At 42.0% G+C, this 21,607-nt stretch overlaps 1 protein-coding gene across 1 annotated transcript; it reads left to right on the top strand.

Annotated features, from left to right (window-relative positions):
* The first annotated feature begins 7,147 nt into the window (after positions 1–7,147).
* Positions 7,148–17,514, top strand: LOC123395481 (ATP-dependent DNA helicase 2 subunit KU70). The gene is made up of 19 exons (XM_045090485.1): positions 7,148–7,439; positions 7,550–7,630; positions 7,994–8,110; positions 8,661–8,775; positions 9,239–9,344; positions 9,703–9,820; positions 9,942–10,025; positions 10,093–10,151; positions 10,588–10,721; positions 10,799–10,842; positions 13,020–13,096; positions 13,285–13,432; positions 14,025–14,086; positions 15,107–15,167; positions 15,816–15,908; positions 15,977–16,094; positions 16,485–16,587; positions 16,920–17,103; positions 17,182–17,514. The coding sequence occupies exons 1-19, from the start codon at positions 7,377–7,379 to the stop codon at positions 17,293–17,295; spliced, it is 1,881 nt and encodes a 626-aa protein (XP_044946420.1). The 5' UTR covers positions 7,148–7,376; the 3' UTR covers positions 17,296–17,514.
* Positions 17,515–21,607: the final 4,093 nt, after the last annotated feature.

The following is a 21,607-nucleotide window of genomic DNA, read 5'->3' as shown; positions in this document are numbered from 1 at the left end:
GGGAAATCGTCGCCATCGTCATCGTCAACCTTTCACCATCGACAATTCCATGATGCTCTTCATCGTTCGTGAGTAATCTCATCGTAGGCTTGCTGGACGGTGATGAGTTGGATGAGATCTATCATGTAATCGAGTTAGTTTTTGACGGGGATTGATCCCTAGTATCCACTATGTTCTAGATTGATGTTGCTACTACTTGGCTATGCTTAATGCTTGCCACTAGGGCCCGAGTGCCATGATTTCAGATCTGAACCTATTATGCTGTCGCCAATATATGTGTGTTTTAGATCCTATCTTGCAAGTTGTAGTCACCTACTATGTGTTATGACCCGGCAACCCCGGAGTGACAATAGCCGGAACCACTCCCGGAGATGACCATAGTATGAGGAGTTCATGTATTCACCGCGTGTTAATGCGTTGGTCCGGTTCTTTATTAAAAGGATAACCTTAATATCCCGTAGTTTCCATTAGGACCCCGCTGCCACGGGAGGGATGGACAATAGATGTCATGCAAGTTCTTTTCCCTAAGCACGTATGACTACATACGGAATGCATGCCTACATTAGATTGATGAATGGGAGCTAGCCACATATCTCTCTGTGTTATAGCTGTTACATGATGAATCACATCCGTCACACTCATCCATCACCGATCCACTGCCTATGAGTCTTTTACTACTGGTTCTCGCTACGTTACTTTGCCTAGGCTTGTCCCTTGCTACAAGAGGGATTGGGCCACTTTGTTGCTGCTGTCACTTTGCTGCTGTCACTACTGTTGTTACTTGTTACTTTGTTGTTGCTGCTACTACTGTTCCTTGGTACTTTGCTATTACTTGTTCCAAGACTTTGTTGGCGCTAACATCCCGTCAACAGGGCCTTTTCTGGCGCCATTGCTGGGAATTGTCAAAGCTTTTTCTAGTGCCATTGCTATCATACTACCTTGCTACTGATACTTTGCTTGCAGACACTAATATTTCAGGTGTGGTTGAATTGACAACTCAGCTGCTAATACTTGAGAAAATTCTTTGGCTTCCCCTTGTGAGCGAATCAATAAATTTGGGTTGAATACTCTACCCTCGAAAACTGTTGCGATCCCATACGCTTGTGGGACATGAGATAGCGGTCAAGAATATTCTGAAGTACCTGAAAAGGACTAAGGAAATGTTTCTTGTTTATGGTGGTGACAAAGAGCTCGTCGTAAAGGGTTACGTCGATGCAAGCTTCGTCACTGATCCTGATGACTCTAAGTCTCAAACCGGATACATATTTATTCTCAACGGGGATGTGGTAAGCTGGTGCAGTTCCAAGAAGAGCGTCATAGCTGATTCTACATGCGAAGCGGAGTACATAGCTACCTCGGAGGCGGCTAAAGAGGGTGTCTGGATGAAGTAGTTCATGACAAATCTTGGAGTTGTGCCAGGTACACTGGATCCAATAAATCTCTTATGTGACAACACTCGTGCCATTGCTCTAGCCAAGGAACCAAGGTTTCACAAGAGGACAATGCACATAAAGCGACGCTTCAATGCCATCCGCGATTACATCAAGGAGGAGGACATAAATATTTGCAAAGTGCACACAGATCTGAATATTGCATATCCGCTAACTAAGCCTCTTCCACGAGAAAACATGATCAATACCAGAACTGTATGGGTGTTAGATTCGTTACACTATAAATCACATAGAGATGTGAAGCTAGATTATTGACTCTAGTGCAAGTGGGAGACTGTTGGAAATATGCCCTAGAGGCAATAATAAAATATTTATTATTATATTTCATGTTTCAAGATAATCATTTATTATCCATGCTAGAATTGTATTGAATGGAAACACAAATACATGTGTGGATACATAGACAAAACACTGTCCCTAGTAAGCCTCTAGTTGACTAGCTCGTTGATCAAAGATGGTTAAGGTTTCCTAGCCATAGACAAGTGTTGTCACTTGATAACGGGATCACATCATTAAGAGAATGATGTGATGGACAAGATCCAAACTATAAATGTACCATGTGATCATGTTATTTTATTACTACTATTTTATGCATGTCAAGTATACATTCATATGACTATGAGATCATGTAACTCACTAACATTGGAGGAATGCCTTTGTTGGGGAATGTTGCATGGGAAACAAAAAATTTCCTACGCACACGAAGACCTATCATGGTGATGTCCATCTACGAGAGGAGATTAGATCTACATACCCTTGTAGATCGCTAAGCGTGAAGCGTTAAGAAACGTGGTTGATGTAGTGGTACAGCTTTGTGATTCAAATCACCGTCGTCCCACGATCCGTCCCACGATCCGTTCCGATCTAGCACCGAACGGACGACACCTCCGTGTTCAGCACACGTACAGCTCGATGACGATCTCGACCTTCTTGATCCAGCAAGAGAGACGGAGAAGTAGATGAGTTCTCCGGCAACGTGACGGTGCTCCGGTGGTGGTGGTGATCTACTCCTGCAGGGCTCCGCCCGAGCTCCGCAGAAATCCGATCTAGAGGTAAAACTACGTGGTATAGGTTTGAGTTGCACGTGGCAAAGTTGTGTCTCAAAAACCCTAAAACCACCAGTATATATAGGAGGAGGGGAGGGGCTAGCCTTGGGGCTCAAGGGGCCCCTTGGTGCGCCGGCCAAAGTGGAGAGGAGGACTCCTACTCCAATTTGGTTTGGGAAGGAGGAGTCCTCCTCTCCCTTCCCACCTCCCTCTTTCCTTTTTTTCTGTCCTTTGGTGTTTTTCCACTTGTGGCGCCATGGCCCTATTGGGATGGCCTCACCAGCCCACTAAGGGCTGGTGCGCCACCCTAGGGTCACTGGGCTCACTTTCGGGTGGGTGGGCCCCTCCAGGTGAACACCCGTAACCCATTCGTCACTCCCGGTACACTAGCGGAAATGCCCGAAACTTTGCGGTGACCAAATGAACCCATCCTATATATCAATATTTGTTTCCGGACCATTCCAGAAACCCTCGTGACGTCCGTGATCTCATCCGGGACTCCGAACAACATCCGGTAACCACACATATAACTCAACTATACTAAAAACATCATCGAACCTTAAGTGTGCAGACCCTGCGGGTTCGAGAACTATGTAGACATGACCCGAGACACTCCTCGGTCAATATACAATAGGGGGACCTGGATGCCCATATGGGATCCTACATATTCTCCGAAGATCTTATCGGTTGAACCTCAGTGCCAAGGATTCATATAATCCCGTATGTCATTCCCTTTGTCCTTCGGTATGTTACTTGCCCGAGATTTGATGGTCGGTATCCGCATACCTATTTCAATCTCGTTACCGGCAAGTCTCTTTACTCGTTCTCTAATACAAGATTCCGTGACTTACACTTAGTCACATTTCTTGTAAGGCTTATGTGTGATGTTGTATTACCGAGTGGGCCCCGAGATACCTCTCCGTCACACGGAGTGACAAATCCCAGTCTTGATCCATACTAACTCAACGGACACCTTCGGAGATAGCTGTAGAGCACCTTTATAGTCACCCAGTTACGTTGCGACGTTTGATACACACAAGGTATTCCTCCAGTGCCAGTGAGTTATATGATCTCATGGTCATAGGAATAAATACTTGACACACAGAAAACAATAGCAACAAAATGACACGATCACATGCTACGTTCATAGTTTGGGTCTAGTCCATCACATGATTCTCCTAATGATGTGATCCAATTATCAAGTGACAACACTTGCATATAGTTAGAAAACCTTGACTATCCTTGATCAACTGGCTAGCCAACTAGAGGCTTGCTAGGGACATTGTTTTGTCTATGTATCCACACATGTATCTATGTTTTCATTCGATACAATTGTAGCATGGATAATAAACGATTATCTTGAAACAAGAAATATAATAATAACTATTTTATCATTGCCCCTAGGGCATATTTCCAACAGCCTTGTGTGTATCAAACGTCGCAACGTAACTGGGTGACTATAGAGGTGCTCTACATGTATCTCCGAAGGTGTCCATTGAGTTAGCATGGATCAAGGCTGGGATTTGTCACTCCGTATGACGGAGAGGTATCTCGGGGTCCACTCGGTAATACAACATCACAAACAAGCCTTGCAAGCAATGTGACTAAAGAGTTAGCCATGGGATCTTGTATTACGGAACGAGTAAAGAGACTTACCGGTAACGAGATTGAAATAGGTATGGAGATACCCACGTTCGAATCTCGGGCAAGTAACATACTGAAGGACAAAGGGAATGTTATACGGGATTAACTGAATCCTTGACATAGAGGTTCAACCGATAAAGATCTTCGTAGAATGTGTATGATCCAATATGGGCATCCAGGTCCCGCTATTGGATATTGACCGTAGAGTGTCTTGGTCATGTCTACATAGTTCTCCAACCCGCAAGGTCTGCACACTTAAGGTTCGGTGACGTTTCGGTATAGTTGAATTATTGATGTTGGTAATCGAAGGTTGTTCGGAGTCCTGGATGAGATCCCGAACGTCACGTGGGTTTTCGAAATGGTCCGGAGATGAAGATTGATATATAGGAAGTATCCATTTGGCTTCCTAAAGGTTTTCGGGCATTACCGGTAAAGTACCGGGAGTGACGAATGGGTTCTCGAGTTCTACCGGGAGGGTCCACCCACCCGGGAGAGAACCAAAGAGGCCCAAGGGTGGCGTACCAGCCCTTAGTGGGCTGGTGGCCAGCCTAAGGAAGCCTATTTCGGGAAAGGAGGGTGGGCCAAACCCGAATTGGAAAGGAGGACTCCTTCCAAGTTGTGTTGGAGGAGTCCTCCCTCTCTTGTTGCGCCGGCCGAACCCTAGGGCCTTGCCCTAGGGCGCCACCCCTCCCCTCTCTCCTATCTATAGTGGAGGTGAGAGAGGCTTTTGACACCTCAAGCCAAGGCGCAACCTCTGTCCCTCCACCACTTGATGACACCCCATAGCTAGTTCGGTACGGTACGACAAAGCCCTGCCGGAGTAGCTCCACCACCATCACCGCCACGCCGTCGTGCTGCCGGAGAATTGAGCTACCTCTTCGTCTCTCTTGCTGGATCAAGAAGGCGGAGATCGTCATCGAGCTGCATGTGTGCTGAACGCGGAGGTGCCGTCCATTCGGCGCTAGATTGGGACGGAGTTCATGGGACGCTTGTGATTCGGATCGCGAAGACGTTCGACTACATCAACCGTGTTTCTTAACGCTTCCCGCTTAGCGATCTACAAGGGTATGTGGATCCGATATCCCCTCTCATAGATGATCATCACCATGGATAGGTCTTGCGGTGTGCGTAGGATTTTTTTGTTTCCCATGCAACGTTCCCCAACAGTTTGGTTACATTAACTAATCCTTTTGGTTTACCGAGAAATTCCCGAAACACTGCCATTTTAGTACTTTTGATCGTGCATCAAGTGGTTGAATCAAGCATGATGTCAATAGTAGAATGGTAAAGGTTCTTTGGTTGATACGATTCTGATTGCACACTATAAATACTGAAGTTGAGTACTAGCTCCAAAGTGAGTAGTTGAATTACTGAGAATGGAGGTAATTAATTGGTTAGCTAAAATGATAAGGATTTGTTGTATTCAATCCATTCATGTGTCTGAATCCCTGAAAGTTATTATCCTGTCGGATTCATATGTTTTCCTAGATGTCCCCACTCCTCTTAGTATATCTAATTTTGGGATGGAACTTTTAAACTGTAGTCATGCTTTATTGGCCATTTCCCCTAATAAATATTTTCCATGTAGTATAAACATATGGAGGTATACTTTATTTTTTTATTTTTGTATAAGGCAATAAAAGTGCATATATTGGAGACTGAATTAGCTTATAAGACATCAAAGGAGGTTCCTTTTTGCAACATAAAGAGTGTTGTTTGATATCTGTTAATAACAATGTGCCTTCAATTAGTTTCTATCCATCCTTTCCAAATCTCATACCCTGATATTCTTTCCTTTTTTTCCTTTTAGTCCAATTATTTCTTAAGAGCAAAAAAATATACTCCCTACATCCGGAATTACTTGATGCTGAAATGGCATCTAGATACATTCATTTCAGCGTCAAATAATTTCCAACTTTAGAACAAAAGTTCCAGCCATGTGAGCGAAACAATTTCCTTACTTTAAAAAATGTGACAAATTACATTTCATTAGATACATCTTTGCAGCAATTGCATGAGTGATCAGTTTTTTTCATCAAGTCATACAATTTTTTTGGTTAGGAACTTAGGATAGAAAGGTAAATGCATATTGGTTGCTTCAAGAGTTAATAATGGACATGTTGACGTATCAGTTGCATGCCCAATAATGGACATCATATTTTTGTTTCATGGCAATGCACACCATTCAACTATACGTACAAGGTGGCAATGGCTAAGGAGGCGTAGATCTCACTTCTTGGCTCGTAGGGGCACGGGCTTAAGGGTAGCGCACGTCGCCTGCCCCTTGATGGCGGCGGTAGATAAGGGCGGAGAGTGGGGTAGTTGGCGAGGGACTCCTCCTTGGCGGTCCGTGGGAAAGTATGGTATGAAGTAGAGAGGATACCATGATTGAAGATGAGGTGGGTATCATCTGATTTTGAAGAAGGCTCCGGCCATAAATGTTCCGATACGGTGGGAAACCAAGTGGGAAAGGAAGGGTCCGATAAGAGAAGGGAAGGATGCTTTGTGAGGTGGGTTTTTTGTGTTGGGATCATGTGTTCGAGATAACATGGTCGATATTCCGGATAATCATACTTCTTTCCTATACATGGGTTGAATTTAGGGAGCCCGAACTATCTAGCAGTTGAATTTTGGAAGCTGGTTGGGCGCCTATTTGATATCTGAACACACCCGGACTTATTAGGAAGAAATGGGATTTGATTTTGAAGACAACCTTAAACATTTGTTGAATTTATTTATATGCATCGTAGTCCGTAGCAACACACGGACATTCTACTGGTATAAATATATTTTAAAGTGAAAATTCACTCATTTTGTTTTGTATATAGCCCCCTGATAAAATCTCTATAAAGGTTTATATTTTGGACCGGAGGGAGTATTTAGAACGGAGTGAGTATATGCATGCTTTTGAACAGTGGAGTCGTGGAGGTGGGCTGGAGTGGACTGGGCGTGTGGGCCTCTGCCAATATATGACCGTCCCCGCCGTAAAAAATAAATAAAAAATTCGTCCCCGAGTTTCCCCCACTCCCGCCAGCCGCCGCTCCTCCAGGTCTCCGCCGACGGGGAGGGCGCCGCCACTCGTCCAGGACTCGGACGCCACCGCGTCGCCTCGCGACTCCCGTGACCAGGAAGACTCGCCTCGTTCTCGGCCGACCAGGAAGGTTCCAGAAGCTATCGGAAGGGTTCCCCACGCGCGCCCTTCTTCCACCGCAAGGGTTTAGTTCCGGCTGGCGCCATGGACCTGGACCCCGAGGGCATCTTCCGCGACGACAGCGACGAGGACGACGACAACCTCCATGTACGCTCCCTGCTCCGCGCTTTCCTTCGCCCCCATTTTCCATCTTGGGTTCGATTGCTGCGTGCGTCGCGATTTGTTTTGATGCTGGCGTGTGCTGGTTTCGGATGCAGGAGAGGGAGGCCAACAAGGAGATGGTCGTCTACCTCATAGACGCCTCGCCCAAGATGTTCACGCCCGCCAACGCCGCCAAGGTGAAGCACAGACAGCTTATATGCACATAGTTTCACAGCCCCAGAGCATTTTTGGTTCTGCAATTAAGTCAGTATATAACATGTACTTTGACCATAACTTTCTCTAAGTGGCACAACTTTCAAGTAGTATGTCTGGTTTCCGGCAGAAGCAAAGTAGGTAGCTGGTCTCTGTATGCTTTCGAGGGTTTGCTTCCGGTTTAGGACTCTAGATTATGGTTTAGAATGAATGATTTGGGGTAATACGATGGTAAGGATAGGGGCTTGCTGTATTTGCCGATATTTAGTTTGTGTGAAGTTCCGTGGTTATATTCGTTTACTAGGTAATGGAGCGTTTTGGTCCTGTACTCTTGTCGTTTCTTGCAGGCAGATGAAAAGCAGGAGACACATTTCCATACCATAGTGAACTGCATCACGCAGTCTCTGAAGACGCAGATTATCGGGAGATCCCGTGATGAAGTTGCAATATGTTTCTTTAACACCGTAAGTTGCTACTCATAGTTGTAAGCTTGAACTCGACGCTTGATTATTTAGCTTATTTATTTGCTGGTCCAAGTCCTCTGATTTTACTGCAAGTGATTGTTCGGACCAGGCAAAGGCGAGGTTTTCGAGTTTCAACCTGTTAGTTGAGACCTTGATCTTCGCTGCTGTATTGCTTTCTGTGACAACTTTGCTTCCTAGTTTTACTTGATAGATCTGCTGTTACTAGGCTTGATGAATGGACACTGAACTTCAAGATTTCGATTATGTCTTTGAAATCCACTTTCATTCATCAACAAACGAACTGATTACAACTGCCAGGTGTTGAAATAACGACATGTTGCTATGATTTGTTCTTTTGTCTATTGAACAGTTAAATGTGTGAAAATTTGAGCTAAACTGTTTGTCTTGCACCGTGTAGATTACTAATGTCTGCTAAGATTCTTTTCATGACGTTCCTTACAAAGTGCAACCTCCTTGAACACTTACGACGTGGAACTGCTAATGTTACATGATACCCTTCTTTGATATAGCTATCACATAACTCTTGCAGAAAGAAAAGAAAAATTTACAGGAGCTGGCTGGTGTATATGTTTACAATGTCACAGAAAGAGAGCAACTTGATAGGCCTGATGCAAGACTGATTAAAGAATTTTCTTGTGTAGAAGGTAATGCTACTTAATGAATTGTTCTTTTTGGACAGTTGATCGGAGTTCGAGTGATATGCATGCTGGGCTAGTTCCATGTAGCAGATTTGTATAATTTAACACTTGCAGGAAATTTGAAATTGTACAGTTGGATGGTTTACTCATACCATAACAGACATGCATAAAAAACATGCTACAAGACTGAAACTCAGAGATTGTATTATCTCAACTGATTCTGTCATTTTACATCTCATGTTGATTTCATCTTTTGTATCCTCTTGCTCACTAAAAAATTCTAAGGCAACCATGTTTTTAGAAAGTTAGCTAGGATAGCAGTACATGAACATTGTAAGCATGATGTTTATTTCATTTTGTTTTGGCCTGAACAGAAAGGCTCTATGGATAAAATTGGAGTAGGGTACCTGTGTATGAGAGAACTCAGCAATTATGTTTTCATTATAATCTCTGTTTTCACCTGTGCAAGATTCTTTTATGAATAACATTGGAAGCCGGTATGGAATAACCTCTGGATCTCGAGAGAATACCCTGTACAATGCTCTTTGGGTTGCACAGGCACTGCTGCGCAAAGGGTAACTTCACGTTTCTCCTTTGTTTCTCAGATGCCGTAGTTTATATCAATTAACACATCCCAGTTGCCTAACATCTTTGTAGAGGTGTAGCCTGTATACATGACAAGTATTATCTATAGCTTTCTTGGGGGATACAGTTCAGCAGTAAAGCTTAAATTTCTGTATATTATGCACAATGATCTAGTTTGCATCAGCTAGATCATTGTGCACATTATACTTATTTGTTATAAGTGAATGCAATATACTTTAGGTGCTTTAACAGTGTTCTGTTGAATGTTGAAGCATAATCTAATGTAATGGTTAACACCTATATGGTTTAATTTCAGTGATTTTCCTTTCTTCTTTTTTCATTCGTCAGATCTGTGAAGACTGTGAGTAAGAGAATCCTCATATTCACCAATGAGGATGATCCTTTTGGTGGTATTACAGGAGCAGCAAAGGCTGATATGATTAGGACCACAATTCAACGTGCAAAAGTTTGTCTATGACACATACATCTATTCTGTTTTCACACCAAGCAACCCACAGATGCAAATCAATATGGTGTGTTCCTAATGATCTTATGTTTTTGTTCGATAATTACTTGCCTACCTTCAGGATGCAAAAGATCTGGGCCTGTCTATCGAACTTCTTCCATTGAGTAGGCCCGATGAGGACTTCAACATGTCCCTGTTTTACGCAGTAAGTCTTCGCAGCTCCCCTTTCTCCTCGTATCAGTGCCAAATGCTAAGCAACTTCCATCTCCCAGGAGTTGATTGGTCTGGAGGGAGATGAAGTACTGCAGTACGTGCCATCTGCTGGTGAAAAGTATTTTTCTTTCTTTAAGCACCAATTTACTTGTTGATTGTTTCTTTTGTCTTGTTGATACAAATGTAAATACTCAATAGCATCTTATTCTTCTAATTACTTTGCACAAAGAAAAGAATAAAGACAAAATGTTGGTGCTCGAGTGGGAGCTTTCAACTCTGTTGAATGGAAATATTCTGCGTCTCAGAACCAGATCTGAGAACAAAAACCTGAATGGATTTTTTCCCTTGGTACAATAACAAGAATGGTCAGCTAACTCTGTAGAGCTTTCAGAGGCTCTAGCTATATCTTAGCATCTCTTGGTATTCATGATAATTTTTATGCTACCTGTCTGTTACCCTCATCATTATGGCAGGTTATGCTTATGCTTTACTTTAGTAGATAGTTTAGTTTAGACCCACTTACTTGAGCCTCATTCTAGTATTGCTCTTTGAAGGCTGGAGGATATGACTGATCAACTGAGAAAGCGAATGATGAAGAAGCGCAAAGTCAAAACTCTCTCATTTGCAATTACAAATGATGTTTGCATAGAGGTGAACACATATGCGCTAATCCGTCCAACTGCTCCAGGTATGCTCTGACTGTCTTTCACATGCTTGTTTACATGTTGCAACTTAAGCATAACTATGTTACTTCTATATTTGTAGGGACGATTACGTGGCTTGACTCGATCAGTAACCTTCCATTAAAGGTAAAGTTATGCTCTATGAAAAATATTATGTTCTTTGTTGCTTTCTTTTTTGGATTTTGCCCATGCACCTTCATAGTTTGTTATGCTATCATTACAAAAGTTGTGACAAGCTTACAGTAGTCTTAAGTCATACCCCCTCTGTATCACAAATACATGTCGTTTTGGATATTGACATGGTTTTCAAGATTTACCTTTGACCACTAATTTTTACTCTAGTATACAACTATACATACATAACACAAGAAAATTATCGTAGTATGAATACTTTTCGAGACAAATGTAAGCATATGGATATGGTCTACAAGTTCTCAATCTAAATATTTGAAACAATATTTATTCTAGTTGAAGCTTGAAAACTTTGACTTAAGGCATTTCCAGAACAGGTATTTGTAATATGGAGGGTAGCTCAGAATCTTTTTCCTGCTCTAATTTGTAAGGATATTTGGTTTGTTTGACAGGGAAGTGAAAATGTTTTCATGGTTGATGATGCAACATTCTATAGTCTGACAGTGTGGTAACTGATTTATTATAGACCCAGATTACAAAACGTCAATATTTTACCATGATAGGGACAAAAGATTGACACAACCGCTAACCTGTGTATAGGATCAGTACCCATCACTTCCAGATTTTTGAGTGTGCATTTACCTCAGTACCTGGAGATGCAAACACACAATTTGGTTTTGGGGTGTTATGGACCTTGGTCCACAACCCGATAAATTGCAGAAGAATAGGATAATGGTTTGGAAACTAGGGATAGGGCACTCACTTTGTCCTTGGATGTGGAGGACAGGCTGTAATGCTTATTGGAACTTTATCTGATTGATTGCCTAAAACGGTTACATGATATTCCCTTATATAGTACAACTAACTTGATCCACAAGTTGGATCTCAATTCAAACTTAAGATGCACCAAGAATAATTAAGAGCTAAGAGCTTCCTTAATCTAACAGGTTTCCCCATACATGTACGGCGTTGGCACATGCATCTATCCTGCTGTAACTACTACTAGTCGTATCTCTAGTGGTACTAGCCATATCCAAATAGTTAGCAAACTAACTAATCTCTATCCTATTCCGTCCTGAATGGACAGCCATATTGTTATCCTGAGCATACTGGCTGGCTGCATTGCCCAGGGCCATGACCATAACGTGGGGGCATACGCCCCCACCAGGTCATGGATTCTTTTCTGATGCCCTCTCGAAGCTCTCTCCAAGTGTACTGTGTCCCTGCACCTTTGCTGCAAAATGGTCAATAATAATTAATAACCAGTAATTGTCACATGGCTAGAGAAGTTACACAGCCACACTGTTGGTATCTGGATTTTTTTTTTTGAAAGTTAGCAGGAGAGCTGCTAAGATTCCATTCAGAAGAAGTACGCCGACGGTATTTGGAAAATTGATTTGACCTAATGGATGGAAGGCAGCAGCAAATTAGTCAGATTCATGATTGAAGAATCTAGAGCTACATGATATAATCTGATTGTATCATAGAGCTACTATTTTATGGTCATGCATATCGACCTTCAAGGTAGTTGAGGTTGAGATGCCATGTGTCTGCCACACAAAAAAGAAATATATCAAGGACTGGTCATTGTGTAGAGGAGTACTATTATAGATTAAGGCCTCCTTTGGTTTACAGGAATTTTGTAGGAAAAAATCCTCTGAAGCCCTTTAGTTTGTACGAATGCATTCCTATTTCAAAGGAAAAAAAAAAACATTAGCCGATTCCTATTCCTATATAGGATAGGAACCAATCCTTAACATTTCGAAGGAAAAAAACATTAGCCTAGACTCAATGGAAAAATTCCTATCCTATGCATCAAATGACGTCTCTTTTCCTATAGGATTTGAGATACATGCCGTCTCATTTCCTATGATTTTCCTATTCCTATAGTACTCATCCTATGAACCAAAGGAGGCCTAAGCATTTCTGTGCCTCTTGGGCACAACAGGACATTCACCACTTCCACATATTGTACACAATCAGCATAACAGAACATTCAACACTTACACATATTGTACACAATCTTTGCGCTTTTTTCTTCTTCTTCTGAGAGTTTTCGTTGTTATTAACTTCCTTTTATGAGGGAAGATTTACAGTGCAACTCTTTTCTTGCAGTTACTTTTTGCTGACATTTTCTTAACACATAAAATGATGTTTAATTGTTTATACAGACTGAAAGGTCTTTCATATGCAATGACACCGGGGCCCTTCTTCAGGCTCCCCAAGAGCGCTTTCAGCTATACAATGAGTAAGTACACATATGTTTATACAATGTCATGTAATAATGTATTTTTTAGTTTCTAGATTTATTTGTATTATACTTCCAGTACCTGCTTCCTGATTTCTTCACCAATCTTTCCATTATTTGTTTTCTTGTTCAGTTTGATGCTTATATTTGTGATCTTAAAGCACTCTCATGTATTCATGTTTGTGCAGTAAAGCTGTTAAATTTTCTGTTCGTGAATTGTCTGATGTGAAGAGGGTTTCAAGTCATCATCTTCGCCTTTTAGGGTTCAAGCCATTGGATTGCTTGAAAGATTATCATAATTTAAGTCCATCAACATTTATTTACCCCAGTGATGAGGTAATAACACTGCCTTCTATTGACACTACCAAGGGTACTTTGTTCTTTTGTGCATAACGTTCACCATTCAAATACTATTTTTGGTTTGTTGCTACAGAGTCCAGACCATTTATGTCTCTACTCTCTATCTTTAGACTGATAATCTTGTTCATAAGCTTCCAATATTTTCTGTGATGAGAATGTTTTCATTATATGTGCTTCTCTAACTTGAGGTAGATAATCAATAGTTGTAAACTTTCAATATTTTCCTTGATGGGAATGTTTTCATTATATGTAAGGACAATTTTGTAGTTTGACTTGGTTCTAGTGCATACTACTTCTTGTCCAAGCTGAAGGACTAGTTTTCTTAGTGAAAATATAATGCTTCACACAGTGATTAGTGACTTTGTGCTACTAGTAACTAAATAGATCTCTTGAAAATATTTAGGGTTGTTGAATGATTGGTGCGTGCTAGATTGACCTCCTTTGCTTTGATGCAGCAAATATTTGGATGCATTCACATTTTCATGCTTTACATAGTTTGATGCTGAACATAACTAGGGCTGTTGAATAATGGGTGGATGCTAGATTTACTTCCTTTGCTTTGATGCAGCAAATATTCGGAAGCACTCGTGTTTTCGTTGCTTTACATAGCTCGATGCTGCGCCTTGGACGGTTAGTCACTATCACCTATTCCTGATGCTGCCACAACTTCTATGACCACTTCAGGAAGAAAGCTTGTCCGAGAACTGAAACCTATGAATGTGCAGAAAGCTATCCTGAATCATAAGGATGCACCGAAAAGAATTAGTATTGTATTATTGGTTCTAATTAATATGGATTATTGGTGCTCACATTACATTCTCGTTGTTTAGGATAATTTCTGGTGATAACCACTTGGGTATGATGTTGAGGTATTAATTCATGACAAGTAATGAATTGGAATAGATGTGGTTGGAATATTGTTTGCTCAAGTTTTGGATTTGTTTGTCGTGTCTTCTGTTGAAACAATAATTTTTGATGATCTGATCTGTAGTCTGCTGGCTGTTTGGAAAATTGAAGGATAAAGGAGTTGTGACTTATGATGTGAAAATCATGGTAATGGGTGATACGGTACACAACAGGGAAAGTTATTTCTTTTAGGTCATTGATCTAAAATGGTTTTTTGGGTGGCACTCTTCTAAACTGTAGGATCCGTGTCAATACCATTTACCTGTTTTCCTCGTGCTACGTACCTAATTGGTTCCTTGTAACTTCTGTTGGGCCTGTATATTAATTAGATTAGTAGTCTAGATACTAGCTTGCGCGTTTGATATAGTTCAGATTTTATAGAATCGAATGTGGATATAAAAAAATTTGAAACATTTTTTAGGTTTTTATTTTGGCATGAATGTATAAAATAATTGGTGCCAAAGTCAATAAGAGTTTGGCCACATCAACAGATAATCAGTTATCTTACTAACATAATGTTCTGTAGCAACCCATCATTGCAAACCTTTCTATGTTACTGGCTATCATGTGTCATATTGTACATGTTCTCATGTGTTTATTCAAACAAATGGCTGGGCATAGACTAAGATGTTCTGTAACAAGAGTACACACGCTTATAGCATCATAAATGTAGCGTTTCATGTTTCTTTTCACGGTTATACGATCTGCGTTACAAACTTAGTATTATGATATATATGATTTCAGGTTTGCACTTGCGTTTTACGGGACCCCTACTCGCCCACGGCTTGTAGCCCTTGTTGCACAAGTAAGATGTGTTTTCCATGTTTATGTTTGTTTTGCAATGATTACCATGGTAAACTTTTCAGTTTGGGTTACGTGTATGATATGAGCAACCCCTTTAGGATCAAATCTATTCAATGTAATAGTGCAAATGGTGTTAATTGCACACAAAAAACCCTTCTTCTTTTTCATAAAAATTGATTTCTGGCAAGTTGATGTCTAACATGATTGTTCTGTGCATCATACGATAGCTCATCTCTAGGCACCACAGCACTATGTCTGAAATATCTGGGTTTGATTACGTCAACAGAAACGACTAATCTTGCTTCATTTACCTGATTTTTTTCTACTTGCTTCATTCAACTAATTACTTGGATATTTCTCAGTGAGATAATGAGGTAATCTGTAATAAACCCAAAATGACTTCTCTACAAACACCTCTTGTAGTTATACTCAACTTTCCAATCTTTCATGTTCCAGCTTCTCCCCATTTCTCACTTATAGGATAAGACTCGAGTGGATGGTGTGAAAATTATCTACTCCTGCATCACATTCCACTTTTTTGTATTATGCGTTATGATTTTTCTGTCTGAGGCTCTGAACTTCCTGGATTTACAATTTCATAACTCCAACTATTTTCCTTTCCGAAATAAACACTGGGATTGAAAAACAGGAAGAGGTTATTTCTTCGAGTGGTCAAGATGAGCCACCTGGAATGCACATGATCTATCTTCCATACTCGGATGATGTTAGATATCCTGAAGAGGTAACCACTGGTGCTGCATTTGTATTTTCCCTTCTTAAGCAACAGAGTGATTTTACATTAATGTGCAGGTTCATCTGACTTCTGGGGATGCACCTCGTGCTACAGATGAGCAAATAAAGAAAGCTTCGAATCTGTTGAGACGTATTGACCTGAAGCATTTCTCAGTATGCCGATTTGCTAACCCAGGTAAATCAATACCTAGATTTTTTTTTTCAGAACTACTCGTAACATATGTGTGTGTTCCACTTATAGATTTGCCTCTTATCTTACAATCTATATAGACCAGGATTGCTTGCTGATGTGTTGTAGCCACTGTTTTCGAGTCACGCTACTAGTTCCGTGACGAGTCGCACTGCCAGATGTCGACTCAACCTCTCGACTAGTCGAGACTAGTCGATCGGCCAGGCTCGACTCGTCAAGAGTCGCTATCCCAGAACGACTCGTCGACTCGAAAACCTTGGTTGTAGCCCTATATCTTGTTGGGTTAGCATGCCAATGAGCATTAAGAAATAAGTTGGTGCAAAGTCAGTGAATTTCTCGTTGTTCTGATTGTGGCTTGTCTTTGTCATGGAACAGGATTGCAAAAACACTACGGGATTTTGGAAGCCTTAGCTTTAGGTGAGGATGAGATGCCGGATATAAAGGATGAGACCCTGCCCGATGAAGAGGGCATGGCTAGGTACATGTTTTTTTTGTCATTGTGTATGGTACTCCGCCATTTGTTTTTTGCAAATGCATTTTTTTTTGGAAATGCAAATGCAAATTATTAACTATAGCCAACCATCTTGGTGTTCCTGCATCCAAACAGGGACAGTGATGATGGAAACATAATTTAGTGCATGCTGAAATAGGCTTAAGATATTTTTATTCTTTATATAAGAAAGTACAATCTAGGGCATGCTTAAATAAGCTGAAGGTTTACTTATCAAACATATTGCTTGTATTATAAAAGAAACATACAACAGTCGTCACGTATCTTATCGTGGAATATTTCGTATACCCTTGTCTTAGGCCAGGAGTAGTTAAAGCTATAGAAGAATTTAAGGCTGCAGTGTTTGGTGAAAATTATGACCAAGAGGAAGCCGAGGCAGCGGCAGCAAAAGGTGGTGCCTCAAAGAAGAGGAAAGCAATTGCTGATGCAGCTTCACAGAAAAGCGCAGCTTATGATTGGGCAGACCTTGCAGACAATGGAAAGGTGATTATGCAGATCTTTCTTAATGACGCCATTCATCCGAACGTTTGTTTTGCAAAATTCTGAATCTGTAATTTGCAGCTGAAGGACATGACGGTGATGGACTTGAAAACTTACCTGACGGCGCATGGTCTCCCGGTTTCTGGCAAGAAAGACGCCATCATCAGCAGGATCTTGACTCATCTAGGCAAGTGAGAAACAAGAATCGTTGACTGGGAATATGCATCCTTTTTAGCCATGGATGATAGATACCTTCTCTGTTTGGGCCGTGGCGATTTTGTATAGTAGTATCGGGTGCCAGTGTGACTTCCATGTTAGTTTGTTTGAAACCATGTATGTGCTCCCGTGGCACGCAACTTGGGATGGAGCTGTCTTAGATGACTAGTGGCTTGTGAAGCACCATTTTTACGTTGATGAAAGTGTGTTATCAAAATCTACTGCCATGTCTAACACTAGTCTAAGCCATGCAATCTCAAATTCTCAACCCTTGCCATGCAATCTACTGCCATGTCTAACACTAGTCTAAGCCATGCAATCTCAACCCTTGCCTTAGCCAAGGGTGCCACCCCCACCGTCTAAAAAAATTCGCTTGGAGCCCTTCCCCAAACACACAACCCCCTTCTCTCTATCCTTTGTATCCGCACCCTTGGAGACCGGTGCACTCATTGTACCATCTTGGCTGCGGCCTGACATCTACCTCTCCATCTAGGCACCTGCCTGCCTTCACTAAGTAGCTGCTCCACCTGAGATCCGATCACAAACCAGGTATCCTCCATCCTCTACCAACGTTGTCCATGGCGGACATCACACCCGACAAGTGTTCGATCGAATGTCATTGCCCAAACTTTTAATGTTTTTGTTGTTTACTTTGAAGCAAACATGATGGATTCCGACGAGGAGTGCTTCGACCTCGAGTTAATGGATTTGTCTTCGTCGGGTGAGAATGAAACACCGATAGCAAGGTTCGATCCTCTTCTTACCCTCCCGTCGCATCTCCTTCCTCCCCACTCACACTGTTCGTCGGGTGAGAATGAAACACCGACAGCAAGGTTCGATCCTCTTCTTACCCTCCCATCACATCTCCTTCCTCCCCACTCACACCCCCTCAGTCTGCAGATGCCACACGGAATCCATGATTTGTGTAGAAAATAATTACTGTGAATCAACATCTTTAGTGATGTAGAATCCAAAGTTAGTTCCATGGATTGCTTTTGTAGAAATTTTAGTGGTGTAGGATCCGATTTAATAGTGTATTTTGAGTAGATTTTTTGAGTGTCTAGAATATTAATGATTCAGGTTCAACTTTGGTAATGTAGTTTTGGAATGTTTGGAATAAATAAGACGAATTCACGGGAACAACCCAGAAAAGATTCTTGATAACCCACAAGTGTAGGGGATCTGTCGTAGTCCTTTCGATAAGTAATAGTGTCGAATCCAACGAGGAGTAGAAGGAAATGACAAGTGATTCTTAGCAAGGTATTCTCTGCAGGCACTGAAATTATCGGTAACAGATAGTTGTGTGATAAGATAATTCGTAACGGGTAGCAAGTAACAATAGTAACAATGCTGCAGCAAGATGGCCCATCCCTTTTGTAGCAAGGGACAAGCCTGGACGAACTCTTATATAAGGTAAAGCGCTCCCGAGGACACATGAGAATTTCTGTCAAGCTAGTTTTCGTCATGTTCATATGATTCGCGTTCGCTACTTTGATAGTTTGATATGTGGGTGGACCGGTGCTTAGGTGCTGTACTTACTTGGACAAACATCCCACTTATGATTAACCCCTCTCGCAAGCATCCGCAACTACGAAAGAAGAATTAAGACAAAGTCTAACCATAGCATTAAACTAGTGGATCCAAATCAACCCCTTACGAAGGAACACATAAACTAGGGTTTAAGCTTCTGTCACTCTAGCAACCCATCATCTACTTATTACTTTCCAATGCCTTCCTCTAGGCCCAAATAATGGTGAAGTGTTATGTAGTCGACGTTCACATAACACCACTAGAGGAAAGACAACATACAACACATCAAAATATCGAACGAATACCAAATTCACATGACTACTTATAGCAAGACTTATCCCATGTCCTCCGGAACAAACGTAACTACTCACAAAGCATAATTATGTTCATGATCAGAGAGGTATTGAATAGCATTAAGGATCTGAACATATGATCTTCCACCGAGTAAACCAACTAGCATCAACTACAAGGAGTAATTAACACTACTAGCAACCTTACAAGTACCAATCGGAGTCGCGAGACGGAGATTGGATACAAGAGATGAACTAGGGTTTGGAGATGAGATGGTGTTGATGAAGATGTTGATGGAGATGAGTCCCCTCTGATGAAAGGAGTGTTGGTGATGACGATGGCGACGATTTCCCCCTCCGGGAGGGAAGTTTCCCCGGCACGACGGTCCTGCTGGAGCTCTAGATTGGTTCTGCTCAAGTTCCGCCTCGTGGCGGCGGTGTTTCTTCCCGAAAGCTCTCCCCTGATTTTTTCTGGGACGAAACCCTCCTTATAGCAGAAGATGGGAGCCAAAGGGGTAACAGGGGGCCCACAAGCCACCCAGGCGCGGCCAGGGGGTAGGGCGCGTCTGGCAGGCTCGTGACTTCCTGGTGGCCCCCCTCCAGTATTTCTTCCGCCTAATATTTTTTATATATTCCACAAAAAATCCTCATAAGTATCCAGGTCATTCTGAGAACTATTATTTCTGCAGAAAAACAACACCATGGCAATTCTGCTGAAAACAACGTCAGTCCGGGTTAGTTCCATTCAAATCATGCAAATTAGAGTCCAAAACAAGGGCAAAACAGTTTGGAAAAGTAGATACGATGGAGACGTATCCACCACTCCTGGGAGAACTGGCCCAACACGACGAAAGCGGTGAGACCCAGGAAGAATGCCAGCCTCTAGGGATCGAACGCACTCACGTGCCATGCGATACAGGTGTGTCACGGTTGTCACCACCTATGCGGTGAGCTCCGTGCGGACCCCAAGACTGTTGTGTTGGATAACGTATCAAAAATTCAAAATTTTCCTACGCCATATTCAGATCTTCCTATGGAGAGACCAGCAACGAGAGAGGGGTGTGATACGTCTCCAACGTATCTATAATTTTTTATGGTTCCGTGCTATTATCTTGTCAAACTTTGGATGTTTCGTATGCCTTTTATATCTTTTTTGGGACTAACTTATTAACTCAGTGCCAAGTGCCAGCTCCTGTTTTTTTAGTGTTTTTGACCCTTTTCATAGGAGGATTTTAAACGGTGTCCAAACAGAATAAAACTTCCGAAAAGATTTTTTCCGGAACAGAAGATACGCACGGGACTTGAGAACCAAGACAAAGGCCACCAGGGGACCCCACAAGCCCCCTAGGCGCGGCCAGGGGGCGCGCCTAGCAGGCTTGTGGGCCCCCTGTGGCTCGTCTGCCCTACCTCTTCCGCCTATAAATTTAGGAAAAATCCAAAACTGCGCGAGAGATCCACGAAAATACTTTTCCGCCGCTGCAAGCTTCTGTCTCCGCAAGATCCCATCTGGGGCATGTTCTGGTGCCCTGTCGGAGGGGGGATTCGGATACGGAGGGCTTCTTCATCAACACCATGACCTCTCCGATGATGCGTGAGTAGTTCACCATAGACCTACGGGTCCATAGCTAGTAGCTAGATGGCTTCTTCTCTCTCTTGGATCTTCAATACAAAGTTCTCCATGATCTTCATGGAGATCTATCCGATGTAATCTTCTTTTGCGGTGTGTTTGTCGAGATCCGATGAATTGTGGATTTATGATCAGATTATCTATGAATCTTATTTGAGTTTCTTCTGATCTCTTATATGCATGATTTCATATCCTTGTAATTCTCTTAGAGTTGTGGATTTTGTTTGGCCAACTTGATCTATGATTCTTGCAATGGGAGAAGTGCTTGGTTTTGGGTTCATACCGTGCGATGACCTCACCTAGTGACAGAAGGGGTAGCGAGGCACGCATCGTGTTATTGCCATCAAGGGTAAAAAGATGGGGTTTACATCATTGGTTTGAGTTTATCCCTCTGCATCATGGCATCTTGCTTAAGGCGTTACTCTGTTCGTCATGAACTCAATACACTAGATGCATGCTGGACAGCGGTCGATGTGTGGAGTAGTAGTAGTAGATGCAGAAAGTAATGGTCTACTTGTCTCGGACGTGATGCATATATGTATGATCATTTCCTTAGATATCGTCATGACTTTGCGCGGTTCTATCAATTGCTCGACAGTAATTCGTTCACCCACCGTAATATTTGCTATTTTGAGAGAAGCCTCTAGTGAACACTATGGCCCCCGGGTCTACTTCACACCATATTTTCAGCCTTTCACTTTTACTTCGTTGCACTTTCCGCCTTCATATCTCACTTTGCAATCAATCTTGAAGGGATTGACAACCCCTTTATAGGTTGGGTGCAAGCTCGTTTGTGTTTGCGTAGGTACTCTGGACACTTGGTTTGATTGTCCTACTGGATTGA

Source organism: Hordeum vulgare, chromosome 5H (genome assembly GCF_904849725.1).
Source record: "Hordeum vulgare subsp. vulgare chromosome 5H, MorexV3_pseudomolecules_assembly, whole genome shotgun sequence".
NCBI lineage: Eukaryota > Viridiplantae > Streptophyta > Magnoliopsida > Poales > Poaceae > Hordeum > Hordeum vulgare.
Note: the sequence above shows the minus strand (reverse complement) of the source record. Positions and strands in the feature narration are given on the sequence as shown.

Coding starts and splice junctions, on each gene's coding strand:
- LOC123395481 (XM_045090485.1), top strand. CDS start 7,377: ATGGACCTGGACCCCGAGGGCATCTTCCGCGACGACAGCGACGAGGAC. Junction 10,026..10,092: donor ACATGTCCCTGTTTTACGCA/GTAAGTCTTCGC, acceptor TCCATCTCCCAG/GAGTTGATTGGTCTGGAGGG. Junction 17,104..17,181: donor ACCTTGCAGACAATGGAAAG/GTGATTATGCAG, acceptor TGTAATTTGCAG/CTGAAGGACATGACGGTGAT.